The sequence below is a fragment of the Ursus americanus genome, chromosome 20 (assembly GCF_024610735.1).
Source record: "Ursus americanus isolate L20-20 chromosome 20, mUrsAme1.1.p, whole genome shotgun sequence".
Lineage (NCBI taxonomy): Eukaryota > Metazoa > Chordata > Mammalia > Carnivora > Ursidae > Ursus > Ursus americanus.
Window position 1 is genome coordinate 39,522,517 of NC_142146.1, and position 19,225 is coordinate 39,541,741.

The 19,225-nt window shown below is 36.9% G+C and overlaps 1 protein-coding gene across 7 annotated transcripts in view; it reads right to left on the minus strand.

The window, feature by feature from the left end:
* The window catches only part of SLC9A9 (solute carrier family 9 member A9), a 661,514-nt gene that overhangs the window by 499,575 nt on the left and 142,714 nt on the right, over nt 1-19,225 (minus strand). For all 7 annotated transcript variants that reach the window (XM_087870270.1, XM_045813403.2, XM_087870269.1 and 4 more), the window contains 2 exons: nt 2,717-2,794; nt 1,085-1,161 (listed from right to left, as the gene is read on the minus strand). In XM_087870270.1, the coding sequence (XP_087726396.1) occupies nt 1,085-1,161; nt 2,717-2,794 (155 nt within the window). The remainder of the gene's footprint in view (nt 1-1,084; nt 1,162-2,716; nt 2,795-19,225) is intronic.

The window sequence follows — 19,225 nt, forward strand, 5'->3', positions numbered from 1 at the left end:
TAGAACAGCTCTCCTCTAAACATGCTTTGAGAAGGATAAAATCCATGATTGCTTCTCAGTCACAGTTTAAAGACCTCTTAGGTGTCCAGACTTAATGAGGCTCCGCAATCTATATCCCTGCAAGCCTCCACCTTCAAGTGCTAAAATCTTTAGCTTCCTCACTGCCCTAACTATGCTGGACATTTTCATATAATGTAGCCTGAGTCATTTAACAGAGAATTCAACATAACCTCGCCACTTTCAGGTCTAAGTAATGATACCTCCTTAGTCTTCCAGTGACACACACTAAATACTTCATAAAGGAAGAGCTGGATAAGTGACTCGCATGTGTTTTTAGAGTCAGTTTCTTACATTAGGGTTATAACAGCTGTATGAAGTAAAATTCAAGGGTAGAGTTGGCTGTATCAGACAATTTAGGACATCTACACCATCATAGTCATAGCAGCTGAACATGTTTTCCGCAGTGGAGATCTAATATATTGGAAAGGATTATAAGTGAATTGGATTGGTTTCACCATTTTGTATCATATTTTGCTTTGCGATGAGCTGCAAGCCAGAGTCTATATAGTTAGACTTGGGGGCTTAGCAACATAACCAATAAAATATAGTGGAAAAAAAAAACAAGGTTGTATTCTACAGTGTATCAACTGAAAAGCCATCCCAGCTTTAAACAGCTCTGCTGCTATTTGGAGATGTCTGTCTCAGACTCTCTTCTTATAAACTTTCCCTTAGAAAGCAAACCCTTGCCATATAGCTGCTATTGTACTCCTGTCTAACACAGGTAGGGTCCTGCAAAGAAGATGAACAAAGAATGTAGTGTGCTTTCCACATTCCCTAAGTTAGAGGTCCAAAACTCTCAGAGAAAATCCAGCAACCTAATTTCAGTTTGCTTTGATTTGAAGGCTTGTATTTGTCAGAAGATATATAAGCCTTGAAATTGAGTCAGAAAAAATGTGTGAAGATGTGATATACAGAAAAAGGTAGATAATTCACCCAGTCAGTGTGAGTCCAGGGAGAGTGAGATTCCTCCCACAAATCACTGGCCCCACAGCCACCTGGAACTTGAGCTCTGAATGTCACTTACCCTATGACGATACAGGAGATGGCAGTTCCCAAGAAGGCATATGTTAAAATAGATCCTAAGTTTTGAAAAAAGTGTCTCTGGGGAGAAAAGAATATTTCATATAGTACATCCATATATTTTCTTACTGTAACAGGAAATAAAAATAAATGTATGCACGTTCACAGTCCCTCCCTTCCCTCACTGTTCAGGCAAATTTTGTTTCTGAGCCTTAGTTCCTGGCCTTATTATATAGATAAGGCTGAACCTATTTATACTGCAAAGGACAGAGGTTTCTCAAAGAAATGGGGAAACAAATACATCCAGAAAATGACAGGGTAGAGATGAGACAACATCTGCCAGAACTGGTTGGACCTGAGAGAGAATAAAGAATTGGGGCAATGTCCAGGCAGGACTCTGGAATGATTAACAGAAGACAAAGTTTTTAAGAAATTTTATTGTCAATGAAACCCCTTTAGCATTTTAAAAATACTATTCTAAAAGATTTTAGTTGCCTTTTGACTCATTGGATCTCTGACTTATATTTCTTCAGAGTGTAATGAAACAAAACTTTGTCACCTACAACAATTTATTTTAGTGAATCACACAAAAAGATGCCTAGTATTAGGGCTAGGGATAAGGAAGGATGACCTGAGTAAAACCAGCCTTCTAAGTCTTCTCAAATGCTGGTTTGGGAAAACTCCCTTCCAGTTCTGTTAAGTGGGAGCTGAGTAGTTAAGAACTGACAGCAAGAGGGAGCCTGGAGTACACAAGAAAATCAGGTCTGTACTGAACAAGCCGCCTAGCTGCTGGAGCTGACATGCCAAAGGGATGAGAGCCCCCTGAGTCTCTGGGGTGAGGTGTGGACAGCAGAAAAGCAGCTGCATTATCTCTGCATCTCAAAATTCAAACACACCAGCGCCTCAATCTGTGGCACAGGAGATGCTAGCATTTAAACTATTAAGGGGAATGACTAATCTATGAAAAGCGCACATTCAGGTGGTACCTAAATAACGTCAGGCAAGAGCACAGAAGCTACAAAACTGGACTTCCTTTCTATGAACATCAACAGGTGAGTATGAGCTAGGCATCTTGAGTTTTCACCCTGATTGATAAACCCATGTCTATCCCAATTAACAGCTAACTCTTTGGTCACAATCATCTAGAATAATGTTGTCCAATAGAAATATAATGTTAGCCATTTATGTCATTTAAGACTTTTCTAGTATCCATATTAAAGTAAGTTTTAAAAAAAGCAAAATGAATTTTGATAATATATGTCTTATTTAACCCAATATATCCAAAATATTATCATTTCTACATGAAACCAATATCAAACATAATGGAGATATTTTACATTCTTTTTAAATACTAAGTCTGTGAAATCCAGTGCATACTTTACACTTAAAGCACATCTTCATTCAAATTAGCCACATTTCAAGGGCTTAATGGCTGCATGTGGCTAATGGCCAGTGTATTGGGGCAGAGCAGATTTAGAAGAATTCTAAGTGTGTCAGATTTGAATCTGTATCACTTAATCTAAGATAATGATATCCTTATGAATTAAATAAACCCATAAAATAATTGTTTTTTCATTAGCACTGGTATAATTTTCTACTTAATGATAAAAGAAGAAAATAATCACTGCATACTTACCTTCTTCAGGCTGTATCCTGCATGGAATATAATTGGTGGCAGTAAAACGTTGAAGAAGATTTCTGGATCAAATGTCATCTGCCAGAAAAGATAAAAGTGCAGTTAGGAAGATGCTCCTTTGGGTCACTAAAAAATGTGCTTTAAAAATACAGTTATAGTCACTTTTGCTAAGTTTGTATGAGGCACATTAACATGCTATTAAATTATCACAGATGAAAATAAGAAAAAATGCAAACTTAGAAATTCATAAATGCAATATAACTGTAAAGTAATATAATGTAAAGCTTATACCCAATTCTGTAGCTAATAACAACAACTCAATAAAACCCCTTTGGACAAAGAAAACTCTTTGCATTTATTTTGGTTAGTTGTCCATTTTTCACATTTTAAATGTTTTCATTCAATTTTTTTTTTCTGGTCCAAGAAATTTTCCTGCAGTGCTCAAACATTTTAGCTTCTGACAAGAATTTATTTGAACTTTTCCCAAATAAAACATTTTTTAAAATTTGGTCTTAATTGCCCCTACTTTATCCTATTCCAGAGTTTAAAATATTTTCCAGACTCTGTGGAAAAATATATTTGAAAGTGAAAATGGATTTTTCTAGTATTTGTTTATTGGCTTTTACTTGAATGTTAAAGTTGGCCCCAAAAAATTGCTTGGTGTGAAATACAACGAAATGAAATATGGAGCCTCTTGAATCAAATACCCACTATTTGCTGGGAAGTCTGAAAATGAAACTCTTTTAATCTTTAAAAATCTCACTTAGACTCATCCTCTTCTTTCTCTACCCCCTCCCCAAACACACACACAACACAATATCATTCATTATTCACACTAGGGCCTTTTTACCATTACAGTACTCATCAAAATCTTTCAGATACATGGTTTCACAACTATGGTATTTAATTTTTCCTCCTTTTTTTGCCTTAATTCTAACTCATCTCTGAAGCTGGATCTCAGAAGCTGCTCTTCTCTGAAATCCACTTTGATTTCCCCAGTTACTTATGTGCTCTTTTAGCACTTTGGATCCTCCTTCTCCCTTTCTATAATAGCCCCTCAACACTACTCATGTATTATTTGGGAAGGGGTGGGTGCAGGAAGTAGGAGTCACCCAAGTCAGCCAGGTCCCTTCTGATGAACTTAGTCATCCACTGGTGCTACAACTGCTTGTATCACTGAGCATTCAGGTAGATCAACTAACTATGGCCCATCCACAGCTCTCTCTGCCTGAGTTTCTTTATCTTCAGAATGAAGATAATAATGTGATACCTAATTCTAAGGTGGTTATAAAAATTAAATCAATTAATATTTGTAAGGCTCTTGCAGCACTACCTAAAAGTAAGCACTTTAAAGTATTTATTACTAAAGAAAATAAAATATTTTTCAACTTATACTATTTGAAGAAACTGCCCTGTTGTTAGGAACTCTTGAAGGTTATAGCTGTGTAAAATTTGGGCAAAGATACTACATCTCCTTCCAAGTTTGCTCTTTTTTTCTAAGATTATCTGATATACCATTATTGATCTATTTTTATGAGGTCTCTTTGAAAGTATATCAACTGCATATTTGAAAGTTTTTAGCAAAGAGATGTATTTCTGAGTGTTGCAGGAATGAAGCAATGCAACTGTGATCATCTGGAAGAAAAAAGTACAGGGGCACAATCGTTTTGGACAGAAAATTCCTTGCCTCAGCAGTTTTTCTGAAAAAAATCAGGTTAATCGTTCAACCAGAATATTTCAATAATCAGAATGCCCCATTCCCTGCATGCAGGTTAACTAATGTGCTATTGAATTAAATTTTCTGGAGCAGCCAGATGAAACTGGCAGGCTGAGAATGGCATGCTGCATACGAGGATTTATTTGTATATACAAAACAGATTTGTGTTCCTTTCAGACTTGCTATAAGCTTAGGAACTGCTAAATCAGAGTTCTGGGAGTAACTCCAAACCCAGACAATTTCTCAGAAATGGCTGGATCTGCTGCTGTACCGATCTCCAGATGGCGATTCCACATGTCATTTTCCTCAGATTTTGTGTTCAAATCATGGCCTTGGAGGTGTGACTGTTTTTAAGACCCAATTAAAATTTTTCAATATAGTATGAGGGGAAAAATCTAAGACAAGTGAAAGCAGAAAACTAAAAATATTTCAGCTAAAGACATTAGTCCCTTAAGATATAGAACTTAAAGATCAGCCCTGTCCAAGAGAAATTCCTGTGGTGATGGAAATATACTATCATTGTACTATCCAATATGGTAGCCACTAGCCACATGAGCTAGTAAGCAACTGAATTTCAGACTAGTACAACTGAAGGACTGAATTTTTTATTTTCACATCTCCTGAGTGGTAGCTGGCAAATGCAATTATCTTCATTTTCCAGAGACAGGAGAAGAAATGAATGGCATGCTCAGTGTTAATCAACGTGACAGGCATATCACTGAGAACTGAGTGTATATTCATTGGCAAACTAAATATGTAGTTTCTGAGGAAACAGCAGGCTAACATAACTACTAGAACAAGATGTAGGAGTGTGTAAGAGGAATTGGGACTCAGAAGTAGATTTTATTATTTTGGTAATTCCCAACTCCTTTAGAAAAGTAGAAGTGGTTAACACAATAATGTGTTCAATCATTTTCAATGCTTTTTTTCATTAAAAATTTAACAAGTCTCTTCTCTGCTACAAAGTACTTAAAGATATATGACAAATACAGTGAGTTCATGAAGGCTACAGCTAAAGAAAGGAAAGATGATGTCTAAGCACAGTAAAAGGCATGGGGCTAGGCTGTAATGCAGAGTTCTTTAGGACAGGAACACCATTCTGGGCTTGCCAACCCTGCAGGGAGGCTTGATGTTCAGGCAGCAAATGAACTGGGTTTTGAAGGATGGATAGGAGCCTATCCATGGGTCACCACCATATAGAACATGATCCTTTGTCTGCCCTGGGGGCAGTGGGCCAATTCACCAAAACACAGAGGAAACTGGTAGCTTCCTGGAGTTTCAGTTATCCTCAGTAGCAAATGATTTGAAACATTTTAAATATAAAAATAAAGGCAGACATAGTAAAAAAAATCTCAGAAAGTCTGTATGCGCTTTTACTATAAATAGGAAATTTCAAAGGAAACTTGGCTGGCTCAGGGTAGGCAGCTTTGTGACATACCTAGAGACAGCTCAAGAGTGTACATTTCCTTTCCTCTGCCCTAAATTATGCTTTTGATAGGACGTACCAGACACACTTGGGAAATAGAAAAAGACAATGTAGAGCTCCTGAGATAGAGGAGAAATTTAATGCAGATGGATATTACCTAGACTATGAGCTCTCTCTGATCCTGTGGAAATGGATTTAAACTATACTCGTTCAAACATGGAGAAAAGTAGAAATGTTTTATACAAATAGTATTAAACAATAAAGTGGCCAGTAGGAATATAAATTTGTATGACCTCTTAATAAGATAATTTGGTAATAGTTATCCAAATGTTAAATGTCCATACCATTTGATTCAGCAATATCTCTTCTGAGAATTTATCCTACAGATATGCTTGTACGTGTATGGAATTACATAAGGACTAGAACATTCACTGCAGATGAAAGAATGAAAAAAAATATTGGGGATGATAAAACCATGAGTTGGTTAAATAAATTATGGAGTAATTCATAAAATTGAATACTATACAATTTTTAGAAAGGCCAGGGAAACTGTTGATGCATTGAAATGGTTGTTTTCTATAATTTGTGGTCAAGTCAAAAGAGCAAGGTATAAGATCAACATGTCTGGTGCATATAACAAAGATGGCTATGGGCTCACCATACCCCATTCCATTTTTGTCCTTGTTAGACATTTAGACTTCATTTCCTTATAGTCATGTGGGGTTATATGACAGAGATCTAGCCAATTAAATATGGACAAAAGGAATATAAATTATTTCCAAACCCGGTCCCTAAAAACCCCCTAAATCTTCCATGCTCTATTCCTTTCTTTGTTAGTTCATATAGAGCAACTGGCAGAGGTCTCAAATCCCTAGGGATTGGCAGAGCCAATAGGTTAAAGGAAGTTGGGATGATTAATGGCTACTGGAGAAGACTGTAGTTCTCCCCTCACTGACCCAAAGGCCATACTGTATTGGGACATGAGCAAGAAAAAATTGTGTTAAATCATTGAGATTCGGGGACAGTTTGTTAAGGTATTTTGCCTATTCCAAGATTTGTGCAAAAAAGGGGATGTAGAATATTTACACACACACACACACACACACACACACTATTGGTTGCCTCCAGTGGGGCTAGGAAAGAGAAACTGTTGGCAGAAAAGAAAGGTAGAAGTTGGAAGAAGGATTTTCTGTATATTTAGTGAGCAGGTGATTATTTTTATCCTGGCTTCATATCTATAAATATAGAGATAACTGCTGCTTAGAGCAGTGCATCCCAGCATTTTCTCCCATCATGACACAGAAAATGATTATATTGGGTCAATGGGATGTTCAATGGGATAAACTTTGGGAAAATTAGGGTCCTGATGAGACTGCTCAGGGCTGAAATTAGACTTGGGCCTCTGACCATCCTTAGCCCAAGGATGACAGGATTGATATGTCATGGCACACCTGTAACCCATCAGCACACCAGCTGAGGAGTGCTGTGCAGGATTTAACAGTCCTGGCCCTGGTCCCACCTTTCACTCAGTCATCCCCAGGAAACAGAGAGTGACTACTCTGATTACTGAGTTGGAAAAAAGGAATTGAGTGTATGCAGCCCTTTCTCCACGTTGGAATTAGCCTGCTTGCTGAGAGTAGATGCCCCTGGCTCCTCCCAGACCTAAGCTTTATTAGAGCAAAGCCCAACAGAAAGGCTCATATACTCCAGCTGAGTCCGTAGCTAGGTGTATGAGTCTTGCTAGTTCTAGAGAAAGATGAGCAAGCCAGCTCACAAGCCAATCCTCACTATTTCATTTGATCTCCATCTTTCTCACTTTTGTACCTATGTGTCAGTTACAAAAGAGATGTAATTAAAAGGGAAAAGAGATGATATTGAATGACCTCTTCAAGACTGTAACTTACCATTTTGTATCTTTTGAACACTGAGCTATGTGAATGTATTACCTACTCAAAAAATAAGGTTTTTTTTTTAAGATGTCTTGGGCAGATTAATTTGGAGGGGCCTCAAGACTGGCCTGAATGAAGTGAAACCATTGTCAAACAGCAGTTACCAAAATGAGTCAAGGTGATGACCATATGAATTCAGGCGGCCATGACAGAAAGGAAAAAAAGAAACAAACCCAAGAGATATTCAATCAATCAACAAGTATTTATTTAGAATAAGCCAGGCATGTGGCAAAGAGGATTAGCAGGACTTGCAGGTAAAATAGAGCAGCAAAAATGAAAAACTCCAAAAGGAATCTATGTTTTTGCCACCTGGATGAATTACTAAGAGAATGTGATTGGGGAGGACCTGATGTGGCAGAGATTAAGAGAAGTCAGAAAAGCTGAGGGCTAATTGACATCTTTGCTCGTTGAGTCTGAGGTGTCTGTGAGACACTCGAAAATTTGTGCTTGGAGGAAAGGTCAAGGCCAAGGAGAAATGATCCAGAATCATCAGCATAGAGGAAATGATCTGACAAGTTTAGATGGGATCTCTGAAATAGTGAGCACCATAGAGAAAAGAGGACCAAGGACAGAATCCTGGAATTGAGAAGAAGGACGCTATTGGGTGGCGGAAGGGGGCACAAAGAAATAATCAGAGAATGGGAGAGAATGAAGCTCAGGGCCACAGAAAACCAGGAAGAAGTGTAGTGTAAGAAGGAAGTGCTACTCCCTAACACAGGGCTGCCAGATTTAGCCAAAAATACAGGATGGCCAGTTAAATTGGAACTTCAGAAAAATAATTCTTTTTCAGAATAATTCCTTAGCACTACATCTGGGACATACATTTCTCAATTATTAATTATCTGAAACTCAATAAGTAGAGAGGCAAGAATGAAAAACCCCAAAAAGAACCTGTGTTTAGCACCTGGCTGACTGATGGAATAGCAGAGGAGCAGCTGACTCTACCTACCCCACTCTGATGTCCATGGCTACAAAGAGGGGTTTGAGAGCTGAGAAGAAATCCTTTGGGTTTCATAATTAAGAAGTGGTTGCTGGTCCTTTTCCATTGATTTTCAACCAGGAAGTGGGTACAGAGAGTTGAAAAAGTGAGTGATGAGAAAGTGGAAGCAGTGGGTTCTTGGGCTCTCATTTGGGAGGTTTGGTGGCAGGGTCCTTTGGGAACCTGGCAAATGGCTGGTAGATGAGATGGAGAAATAGAGAGGAAACAAAGAGACAAAAGCCACAAGAAAAGGAGGCAGGAGAGGAGATCAAAACATAGAATGGTAAGGGCATAAATTTAGGGAGATAAAGAAGTGATATGAGCAGCAAAAAAGGTAATCATGTTTTCTTAAAAATGGGGAGAAATCCTACTCTTGACATTGAAATCTGTGGAACAGCCACCTTAGGAAATGGTTATTCACAGTAAAAAGCAATCTTCCATTCCTCCAGATATTTCCTACAGAGCCCTTGTACGTGGCAAGCACTCATCAGAGAAATAGGCTTTACTTCATGTAGGCTGGTGTTTAAAAAGGACTTGATACCACAGACACACAGGCTGGCAGAGGGAGAAGCTGCCTTAGAGGTCACCTGATCTTGGGGTCTGCAAAATAATCTCTGCCAGTGCCTGGGCTGTGTGGAGGGGCAGGTTGATGGGAAGTGGGAAGCACTGCGCTGGTGCCTGCCCTGGATCTGCCTTCCCATTTCTGCCTGAGCAATTTTGATTTTACACATTGTGAAGAAGTATCAGATTTTCTTTGAATGAAGGTTGCTCTACTAAAAAATGTTTGAGGCCCTGACCTAATATTGTCCCCCAGAAAGTTCAAGGAACATGTGGAAGGTCAATGGGCCACTCAGAGCAGCACTGAGCTTAAAAATTCTAAACCACAGCTGTTTCTCTTTTATGACATTTATGTTCTTAATTTTGCTTCAAACATCTTAAATGATGTCTCAGAGTTAAAGTCCTTCCCTCCGCCCCTCCCTCAAAGTAAGCAATACCTTGAAGTTAGAAAGTGTTTTTTCTATGACTATGTTCTTGTACTTCACATATATGTGTCCATAAGCAAAAACTGATATTATTTTTAGTATGGAATATTATATATAATCAGTATTTTAAAAAATTTTACAGAAACTTAATATACATATAAATGCTACATTGCATTTGGTGTATTTTAAAAGTTTACAGAAATTTAACCATAAATATCCTTTTGCATTCTGTTTCTTATGTTCAACATTATTTTTAAAGATTTATCTATATGAATACATGCGGATTTTGTCCATTCACTTAGACTGCTGTATAGTATTCTATTGGATAAATATATCATCATTTCTTTTTTCCCTTCTCTAACAAGGAAATTAGGACAATTAGTTTGTTTCTGATTTTTTGCTATTACTAAAAATAATGCAATGGATATTCTTGTACTTAAGTGCATACATGTGAAAGATTCTCTACAAGAGAAAAATACCTAGAAGTGGGCTGGATGATAAAGTGTATGAATCTTCAACTTTAATACATATTGGCAAATACTTTAAAGTGGTTATACCAATTTCGATTCCTACATAAGAGTATAAAAGTATTTCCCCACGTTCTAGTCAACACTTAGTATTGACAAATTTCTAATTTTTGCTAGTTGGATAAGTATCAGCTGTTAACACATTATTGTTTATTTTGTATTTCCCTTTATGAAATGAGCATATCCCTAGTGAAATGAGCACATTTTCCCTGTTTATTGATCTTTTGTGATATCTCTTTTGAATTTTTGGATCATATCTTTTACCCAGTATGACTTTTTCTTGCTAATTAGTATGTCATAAAATCTTGTTACTATTATGTTATGGTTATATTTCAAATATATTCTTCTATTCTGTCACCTCCTTAAACTCTTCACTTTTGTCTTTTAATGCTGTTATTGGTCTTTTTCATGCAGAAATTTTTTTTTATTTTAGTGTAGTAAAATTTATTCCACCTTTACCTGTGTTTTTCACCTTTGGTAACTTCCTTAAGAAAAAAATCTTTCCCTGTCCTAATGTCATAAATATAATTTCCCATAAAGTTTAATAATTGGCTGTTTATATAATTGAGTCTTTCATACATCTCAAGTTTACTCATTATATGATGTGAAATAGTAATCAAATTCTTTTTCTTCCAAATGGATAGCCAATTTTCCCAGAAATATGCATAGGTATTTGGTAGTTCATCCTTTTCTCACTGATTTCAGTTGGCTCTTATGCCCAGTGCTTTTTCAAAGATCCATAAGACATTCATTCTAATAAATATTTGATATCTCTTACCCAATAGCCTATTTAATAATTCAAATGTAAGAACAGCTTTATACACATAGGTATTCACTGAAACATTATTTACACTAGTGAAAATTTAGAAACAACTCAAAACTCAAGCACATTTACATCCATTACCTGGAATTTTTAAAAGCCTGAGGAAAGAGTTAGGTTATGATAATAAATAAAGCAAGTTACAAAGTTTTAGAGACCATCCGATTTAAGCCACATAGAAAAAAATATGTGTAAAAAGACTAGATAGAAATTTATTTAATTTATAAGTGGTTGCATAATGTTGTAGGATTATTTGAATTCTTCCTTAAAGAAAACAAAACCCACCTTTCTAGTCCTTCCCAAATGAACATCTTGTAAAGTTATCATTTAGAATTATAAACATTTGGAATAGAATAGAACCTTTATAAAGATTAAGGGATAATACAAGGTGATAAATAACATGGGAGGGAAAGTTAAGAATTGAGGACCTAGATTTGTTATGATTTTTCAGTAGGATAAAATATCTAAAAAACCTGATACAGAATCAGGCAAGTGAGCAATAAGTGCTCCTTAAATAGTTAATCCATGTTGTGTCCACTTTATTGAGTTATTTTCATTCTTTTCAAATATTACTGGAAAGCTGAGAATATTCCCCCCAATTAGAATACCTAGTATTATGGGGGGCGCCTGGGTGGCACAGCGGTTGAGCATCTGCCTTCGGCTCAGGGCGTGATCCCGGCGTTATGGGATCGAGCCCCACATCAGGCTCCTCCGCTATGAGCCTGCTTCTTCCTCTCCCACTCCCCCTGCTTGTGTTCCCTCTCTCGCTGGCTGTCTCTATCTCTGTCGAATAAATAAATAAAATCTTAAAAAAAAAAATAGAATACCTAGTATTATGAATGTTAATGGTTAAAAATTGTGGACCACTGAAAAATAAGCATTTTGCATTGCAATTTGTAGAAGCAGAAATGAATTACAGAGAAATGGCAAAAGGAGAACATTTAATAGAAAATTTTAATAATCATAAATTACCACTGAGAAATTATGAGAATATTATACCACAAAACTATGTTCACTTTTGAAGTAAAATTCCAGAAGGTAGAAATACACTATGAACATCATACATGCAAAAATGACGGATATAAATATTGGCATTTCATTGGAGGTAGGTAGTGTTTACAACTTCAGGCAAAATTAGGTGGAGAATTCAGAACAAAACATTTTTTAATAGTTAAATATTTAACTTGGCAGTAGGGAGTTTTGAAAAGAATATTTAACTCTGAGTCAAAAGACCTAGTCCTAAAACCTGTTCTGTCACAGATCAATCTTGATCAAGTCACATAAGCTTTCAGAACCTCAGTTTCCTACTCTGAAGCACGGGGGGTAATATCTGTTCACCTCATGGAATAACAGTGAGATTGAAATGAACAGTGCAGGGGCACCTGGATGGCTCAGTTGGTTACGTGACCGACTCTTGGTTTCAGCTCAAGTCAAGGTCTTGGGGTCATGGGATTGAGCCCTGTGTAGGGATCTGCACTTAGCAGAGCGTCTGCTTGAGATTTTGTCTCTCCCTCTCCCCCGCTGACTTTCCCCCCTTTTGTGCACACACTCCTCTCAAATAAAATAATTAAAAACAAAAAAAGAAATGGACAGTGCAATAAAAAAAGTCTTTGTAAATAACAAACTACTTTGGAAGAGGGAATACACAGTCATTATAATTTAGGGAGGGCCAAAGTTCAGAGTCTGTCTTCCTCACTTATAGACTGGTACAGTTACCACCTGTCAATTAATCATAATAATAGGTGGGGTTTTTTTTTAAAGATTTTATTTATTTATTTGAGAGAGAGAGACAGAGATAGCAAGAAAGAGCACAAGTGGGGAGGAGAGGGTGAAGCAGACTCCCCACCAAGCAGGGAGCATGACATGGAGCTTGATCCCAGGACCCTGGTATCATGACCTGAGCAGAAGGCAGATGCTTAACTGACTGAGTGACCCAGGTGCCCAATAATAGTTAATAATAAAAATAACAACTGACATTTCCATAAAGCTGTTATAGTTTGAAAAGGTGCCTTCATATGTAGTTTCTTTTTTTTTTTTTTCTTCCTTCACAACAATCCTCTAAAGTAAGTATTCTGAACACCCATTTTTATAGAGGTGAAACCAAGGTTCAGAGAGTTAAGTGACTTACCCAAAGTCACATACCTTGTAAGAAGCAAGACTTAGACTCAAACCCTACCTTCTAATTATAAGTCCATTGCTTTATTGATAATAATGTTAACAAAACTAATAGGTAATATACTTTGAACACTTACTATGGGTCAGGCACTATTCTTTCTTTTTTTTTAATTGAAGTATAGTTGATAAACAATGCAACATTAGTTTCAGGCATACAACCAAGTGATTGGACAACTCTATACATTATGCTATGCTCACCACAAGTGCAGCTCCCTTCTGTCACCATACACCACTACTAGAATTTCATTGACTGTATTTCCTATGCCGTACCTTTCATCCCCATGACTTATCCATTCTCTAACTAGAAACCTGTACCTCACACTCCCTTTCACCCATTTTGCCCATCCTCCTACCCACCTCCCCTCTGGTAACCATCAGTTTGTTCACTGTATTTGTGGATCTGTTTCTATTTGTTTGTTCATTTGCTTTATTTTTTAGATTCCACATAAAAGTAGAATGTGGTATTTGTCTCTTTCTGTCTGACTTATTTCACTTAGCATAACACCCTCTAGGTCCATTCATGTTGCCATGAATGGAGAGATCTCACTCTTTTTAATGGCTGAGTAATATTCCATTCTCTCTCTATAGATACCGCATCTTCTTCAGTCATTCTTCTATCAATGAACACTTAGGTTGCTTCCATATCTTGGCTATTATAAATAATGCTGCAGTGAATACAAGGATGTACATATCTTTTTGAGTCAGTGTTTTTGTTTTCTTTGGGTAAGTGCCTGGTAACAGAATTATTGGATTATATGGTATTTCTGTTTTTAATTTTTTGAGGAACTTTCATACTATTTTCCACAGTGGTTGTACTAATTTACATTCCCACCAACAGTGTGTGAGGGTTCCTTTTTCTTCACATCCTAGTCAATACTTGCTATTTCTTGTCTTTTTGATTCTAGCCATTCTGGCAAGAATAAGGTGATATCTCCTGGTGGTTTTGATTTGCATTGCCCTGATGACTAGTGATGTTGAGCATCTTTTCATGTGTCTGTTGGCCATTTGTATGTTTTCTTTGGAAAAATATTTATTAGGTCTGCTGCCCATTTGTCAATGGGGTTATTTGAGGGTTTTTTGGTGTTGAGCTGTATGTTTTTATATATTTTGGATATGAACCACTTATCAGATATAGCATTTGCAAATATCTTCTTCGATTCAGTAGGTTGCTTTTTCATTTTGTTAATGGTTTCCTTCAATGTGCAAAAGATTTTTATTTTGGTGTAGGTTCCAATAGTTGATTTTTGTTTTTGTTTCCCCTGCCTGAAGAGACGTATCTAGAAAAACATTGCTAAGGCCAATATCAAAGAGATTAGTGCCTAAATTTTCTTCTAGTTTTATTGTTTAATCTCCCACTTAGGTCTTTAATCCATTTTGAGTTTATTTTGTATATAGTGTAAGAAAGTGGTCTAGTTTTGTTTTTTTGCAGGTAGCTGGCCAGTTTTCCCAGCACCATTTACTGAAGAGATTGTCTTCTTCATTGCATATTCTTGCCTACTTTATCATGGGTTAATTGACCATTTAAGTGCAGATTTATTTATGGACTCTCTATTCTGTTCTGTTGATCTATATGTCTATTTTTGTGCTAGTATCACACTGTTTCAATTGTTATAAACTTGTAGTATATCTTGAAATCTGGAATTGTAATACCTCCAGCTTAGTTCTTCCTTCTCAAGATTGTTTTGACTATTCAGGATCTTTTGTGGTTCTATACACATTTTAGAATTTGTTCTAGTTCTGTGAAAATGCTATTGGCATTTTTTATAGGAATTGCACTGAATCTGTACATTACTTTGGTGACTATGGGCATTGTAACAGTGTTAATTCAGCCAATCCATGAGCATAGTATGTCTTTTTTGTTTGCATAGTATGTCATTTGTTTGCATCACCTTCAATTTCTTTCATCAGTGTTCTATAATTTTCAGAGTACAGGTCTTTCACCTCCTTGGTTAAGTTTATTCTTGGATAATTTATTCTTTTTGGTGCAATTAGAAATGGGATTTTTTTCTTAATTTCTATTTCTGCTACTTCATTTTTAGTGTATAGAAATGTAACAGATTTCTATATATTAATTTTATATCCTGCAACTTTACTGAATTCACTTATTACTTCTAATAGTTTTCTGGTGGAGTCTTAAGGGTTTTCTAAGTGTAGTATCATGTCATATGCAAATAGTGACAATTTTACTTCTTCCTTACCTATTTGGATGCCTTTTATTATTATTTTTTTCTTGTCTAACTGTTGGGGCTAGGACTTCCAGTACCCTATTGAATATAAGTGACAAGAGTAGACATCCTTGTCTTTTTCCTGATTTTAGAGGAAAATCTCCCCATTTTTCATCATTAAGTGTGATGTTAGCTGTGGCTCTGTCATACATGGCCTGTATTATGTTGAGGTATGTTCCCTCTAATCCCATTTTGTTGAGAATTTTTAATCATGAATCAATGTTGTACTTTGTCAAATGCTTTGTCTGCATCTATGGAAATATGATTTTTATCCGTTTTGCTAATGTGGTGTATCACCGTTGATTGATTTGCAAATATTAAACCATCTGTGCATTCCCAGAATAAATCGCACTTGATCATGGTGAATAATCCTTTTAATGTATTGTTGAATGCAGTTTGCTAATATTTTGTTGAGGATTTTGTATCTATGTTCATTAGGGATATCGGCCTATAGTTTTCTTCCTTCCTTCCTCCCTTCCTCCCTCCCTTCCTTCCTTCCTTCCTTCCTTTTTCCTTCCTTCCTTCCTTCCTTCCTTCCTTCCTTCCTTCCTTCCTTCCTTCCTTCTCTTTTTCTTTTTCTTTTTCTTTTTCTTTTTCTTTTTCTTTTTCTTTCTTTTTTGTAGTATCTTTAGCCAGGCACTATTCTAAGTGCTTTACATGTACTTTTGAATTTGAAATTCACAATGACCCTACAGAGTAGTTAGGATTATCCCATTTTATAAACAGGGAAATTGAAGCATAGGGACATTAATTATCTCACCTAAAATCACACACTGGTAAGTGGCATCTGAACCAAGTAATATGCTTGGTTTCAGGGACTACCCTCTTAACTACAATATTCCATCTACCATTCTCTTGGGTTCAGGTTACCCACTCCACTGCTGGATATGTCCTCATTAGCTGCAAATACATAAAGCCTACCTAGGTTTTCCAGATTGTTGCCATGGCACCTAGTCATTGATGGTCAGAGTCTGCTATGTTTCTGCATAAGATTCTTAATACATAAACTTACCTCTATTACCTTTGTGACTCTTTACTAAGGTATCCATTCATCCTGGTTTCACCAGAACAGTTGCAGGTAATGCCTGTTCTCCTGCCATAATTATTCATCGTGCCCCGCCCCCCTTCACTGTCAAGAGTTTCAGTTTGAAAGACAATTTATATGGTTTCCTACTCCTGATCCTAATGTCCAGATTCTTGGCCTTTTAACAAACTACACATAACTTGGATTGGCTGTTTATGGGCCTGCTCTTCATTGTGCTGGTTGCCTATTTCCCTCACTACCTGCGTCACTAACATGACAATGAAACTCCATTCTAAGACTCACTTGGTATCAGCAGGGGAAGGGAAAATAACAAGTGAGTGTGAAAAGGGCCTGGTATCCCATCTCAAGTATTCATTCCTCAATACCCAGATAAGAATTGCAAAAGGAAAAACATCCAACACAATTGAAAATTTATGCATCAAGACTGATTTTCCCCCCACTCTGGAATTGATCCTAGTCATGGCCACTCTTTATTTATAGGCAAAAGAAACTGTGCCTTTTAATCTTCAAAATGTACAGGAGCATTGTAGTCCCACAGAGTTTTCCTTTTTGCCTTACAATTTTTCTCAGTTTGCATAATCTTTACAGGCGTTAGCTTTGAAGTGTGTGTGCAGCTTCCCCATCACAAGACTTCACCAGGGAGCAACTGGCTTAGGGAAGCTGCACAGGGAAGAGCTGAACAGCAAGGACCACAGTCATAATAGATATGCTTGAGAAGGTATGGGCGGTGGGGAGGTGCCAGAAAGTAGACGCTAAACAGCTTGATTTAAAATTAAATTGATGTGTTATCAAATGGTGCATTCACCTTAAAAATGGTGCATTAAAAAACAACACTAAACTTCTTCCATCATGCTCACCTCAAACTTCATCCCAAAGAGGAAATCCATGCCCATCAAGGGCAGAAGTTTAGGAAGCAGACTAATATTTACAGCATGCCTAACACTAAACATAACTTTTTCTCATTTATTTTGAAAAGAAACCCTCAAAGTGGGTATCACTAATCTCTGTTTTATAGATTCTATAGATAAACAAAAATATGAGAAGTTAACTTGTCCAAGTCTCAATGCTGGAAGTGGCAGAGATAGGATTCAGCCTGTTGAGCTGCAAAACCACAACGGACTAAATATTTGTGTCTCCTCAAAATTCATATGTTGAAATTCAACGCCAAGGAGTTGGTATTAGGAGGTGGAACCTTCAGGAGGTGATTAGGTCATGAGGGTAGAACTTCTGTGAATGGGATTAATGCCCTTACAAAACAGATATAAGAGAGTTCTCTATTTCCACCATGGAAGGACACAGTGGGAAGACAGCCATCTTGGTTTGTAAGGACACAGTGGGGAGACAGCCATCTATGAGCCAAGAAGATTGCCCTCACCAGACATAGAAACTGCTGATGCCTTAATCTTAGACTTTCCAGCCTTTAGAACTGTGAAAAGACATGTTTGTTGTTTAAGTCACCCAGGCTATTGCATTTTTGCCCAAACAGACTAAGATAAAAATCTGAACTTCCTTATATCACCTTGAAGGCAGTTAGAGTTTAAACTGAGAATATAAAGCTCAAATAGTAGAATTTTAGGACAGTCATCTTATGGGAAAGGACTTTTTGATGAGGTGAAAAATGAGGTGTTTGGATATTTCCAATTCTTCTAAAAATGGAATTATAAAGGAATATATTCAGTGGTGTGCTGGTAAACCATCTCTGTGGAGGAAAAAAAAAAAGTCCACAAGCCTTGATTTGACAATTTCTGTGGTGTAAATAAATACTCCTGCCATGGTCCACTTCAGCCTACTAATGTTTTAACAACTGGCTTACAAAATATCTCAATATTTAATAAATAATAAGTTCTCAAAGGCTAGGACAAGCCTACTCTAATACTTCACTATGTCATTTTATTCCAACTATATGTTAACTCATTATTTGGGTACTGTTCCTGAGCACAAAATCTATATAAGTTTCCCCAGCCTGTGGGAAGTATAGCAGACTAGGTAGGACATGCACCCCTCCCTGCAATTAAAAAATTTAAAAAAATAAATTAAAAAAATAAAATTTTAAAAAAACCTTCTTTGACTTAAGGATTATTTTGAGCTGATTAATAGAGAAACAGAAGAAGCTCTGAAGATATACTAGAAGATACCCTTTTGTAAGGAAAATTTACATTAAGGAAAACTCCATTTTTAAGGCAATTTCCTTCTTGGTACCAAGAAGAAAAGTATGACACTATTTCGTAAGAAACTTATCAATGGGGAAGGCATAGACTTAAATCTACATAACAACCTCACTCTTGTTTACAGTAATTTTCCTGGTCACCTTCCTAAAATTTGCCTTTCCACACCCTTCTTTCTTTGTTTTAGCTGAAAATGGTATTTAAGTCTGAATTCTAAGCCATCTTTTCACTAAGGTTCCTAGTCAAGAACCCAGCCAGGTAGAAAAAAAGACTTTTTTCTCCTCCCCTACAGGTGTCAGCGTGTTGCCTACTGGGAGTTTCCTTCAGTGAAGGCCTTGTTGCTCCTGCGGCTAGAAGTGCTATCAGCCCCTTCAGGGATTGCCAACATTGCAAAAAGCCACCTCACCCAAGTTCATCCCTTCTTCAGAGTAGGCCATATCCAAAGACAGAATGATTTGGTATTTTAGAGGCTAGGCCATCCCGGTCCAACTGGGCATA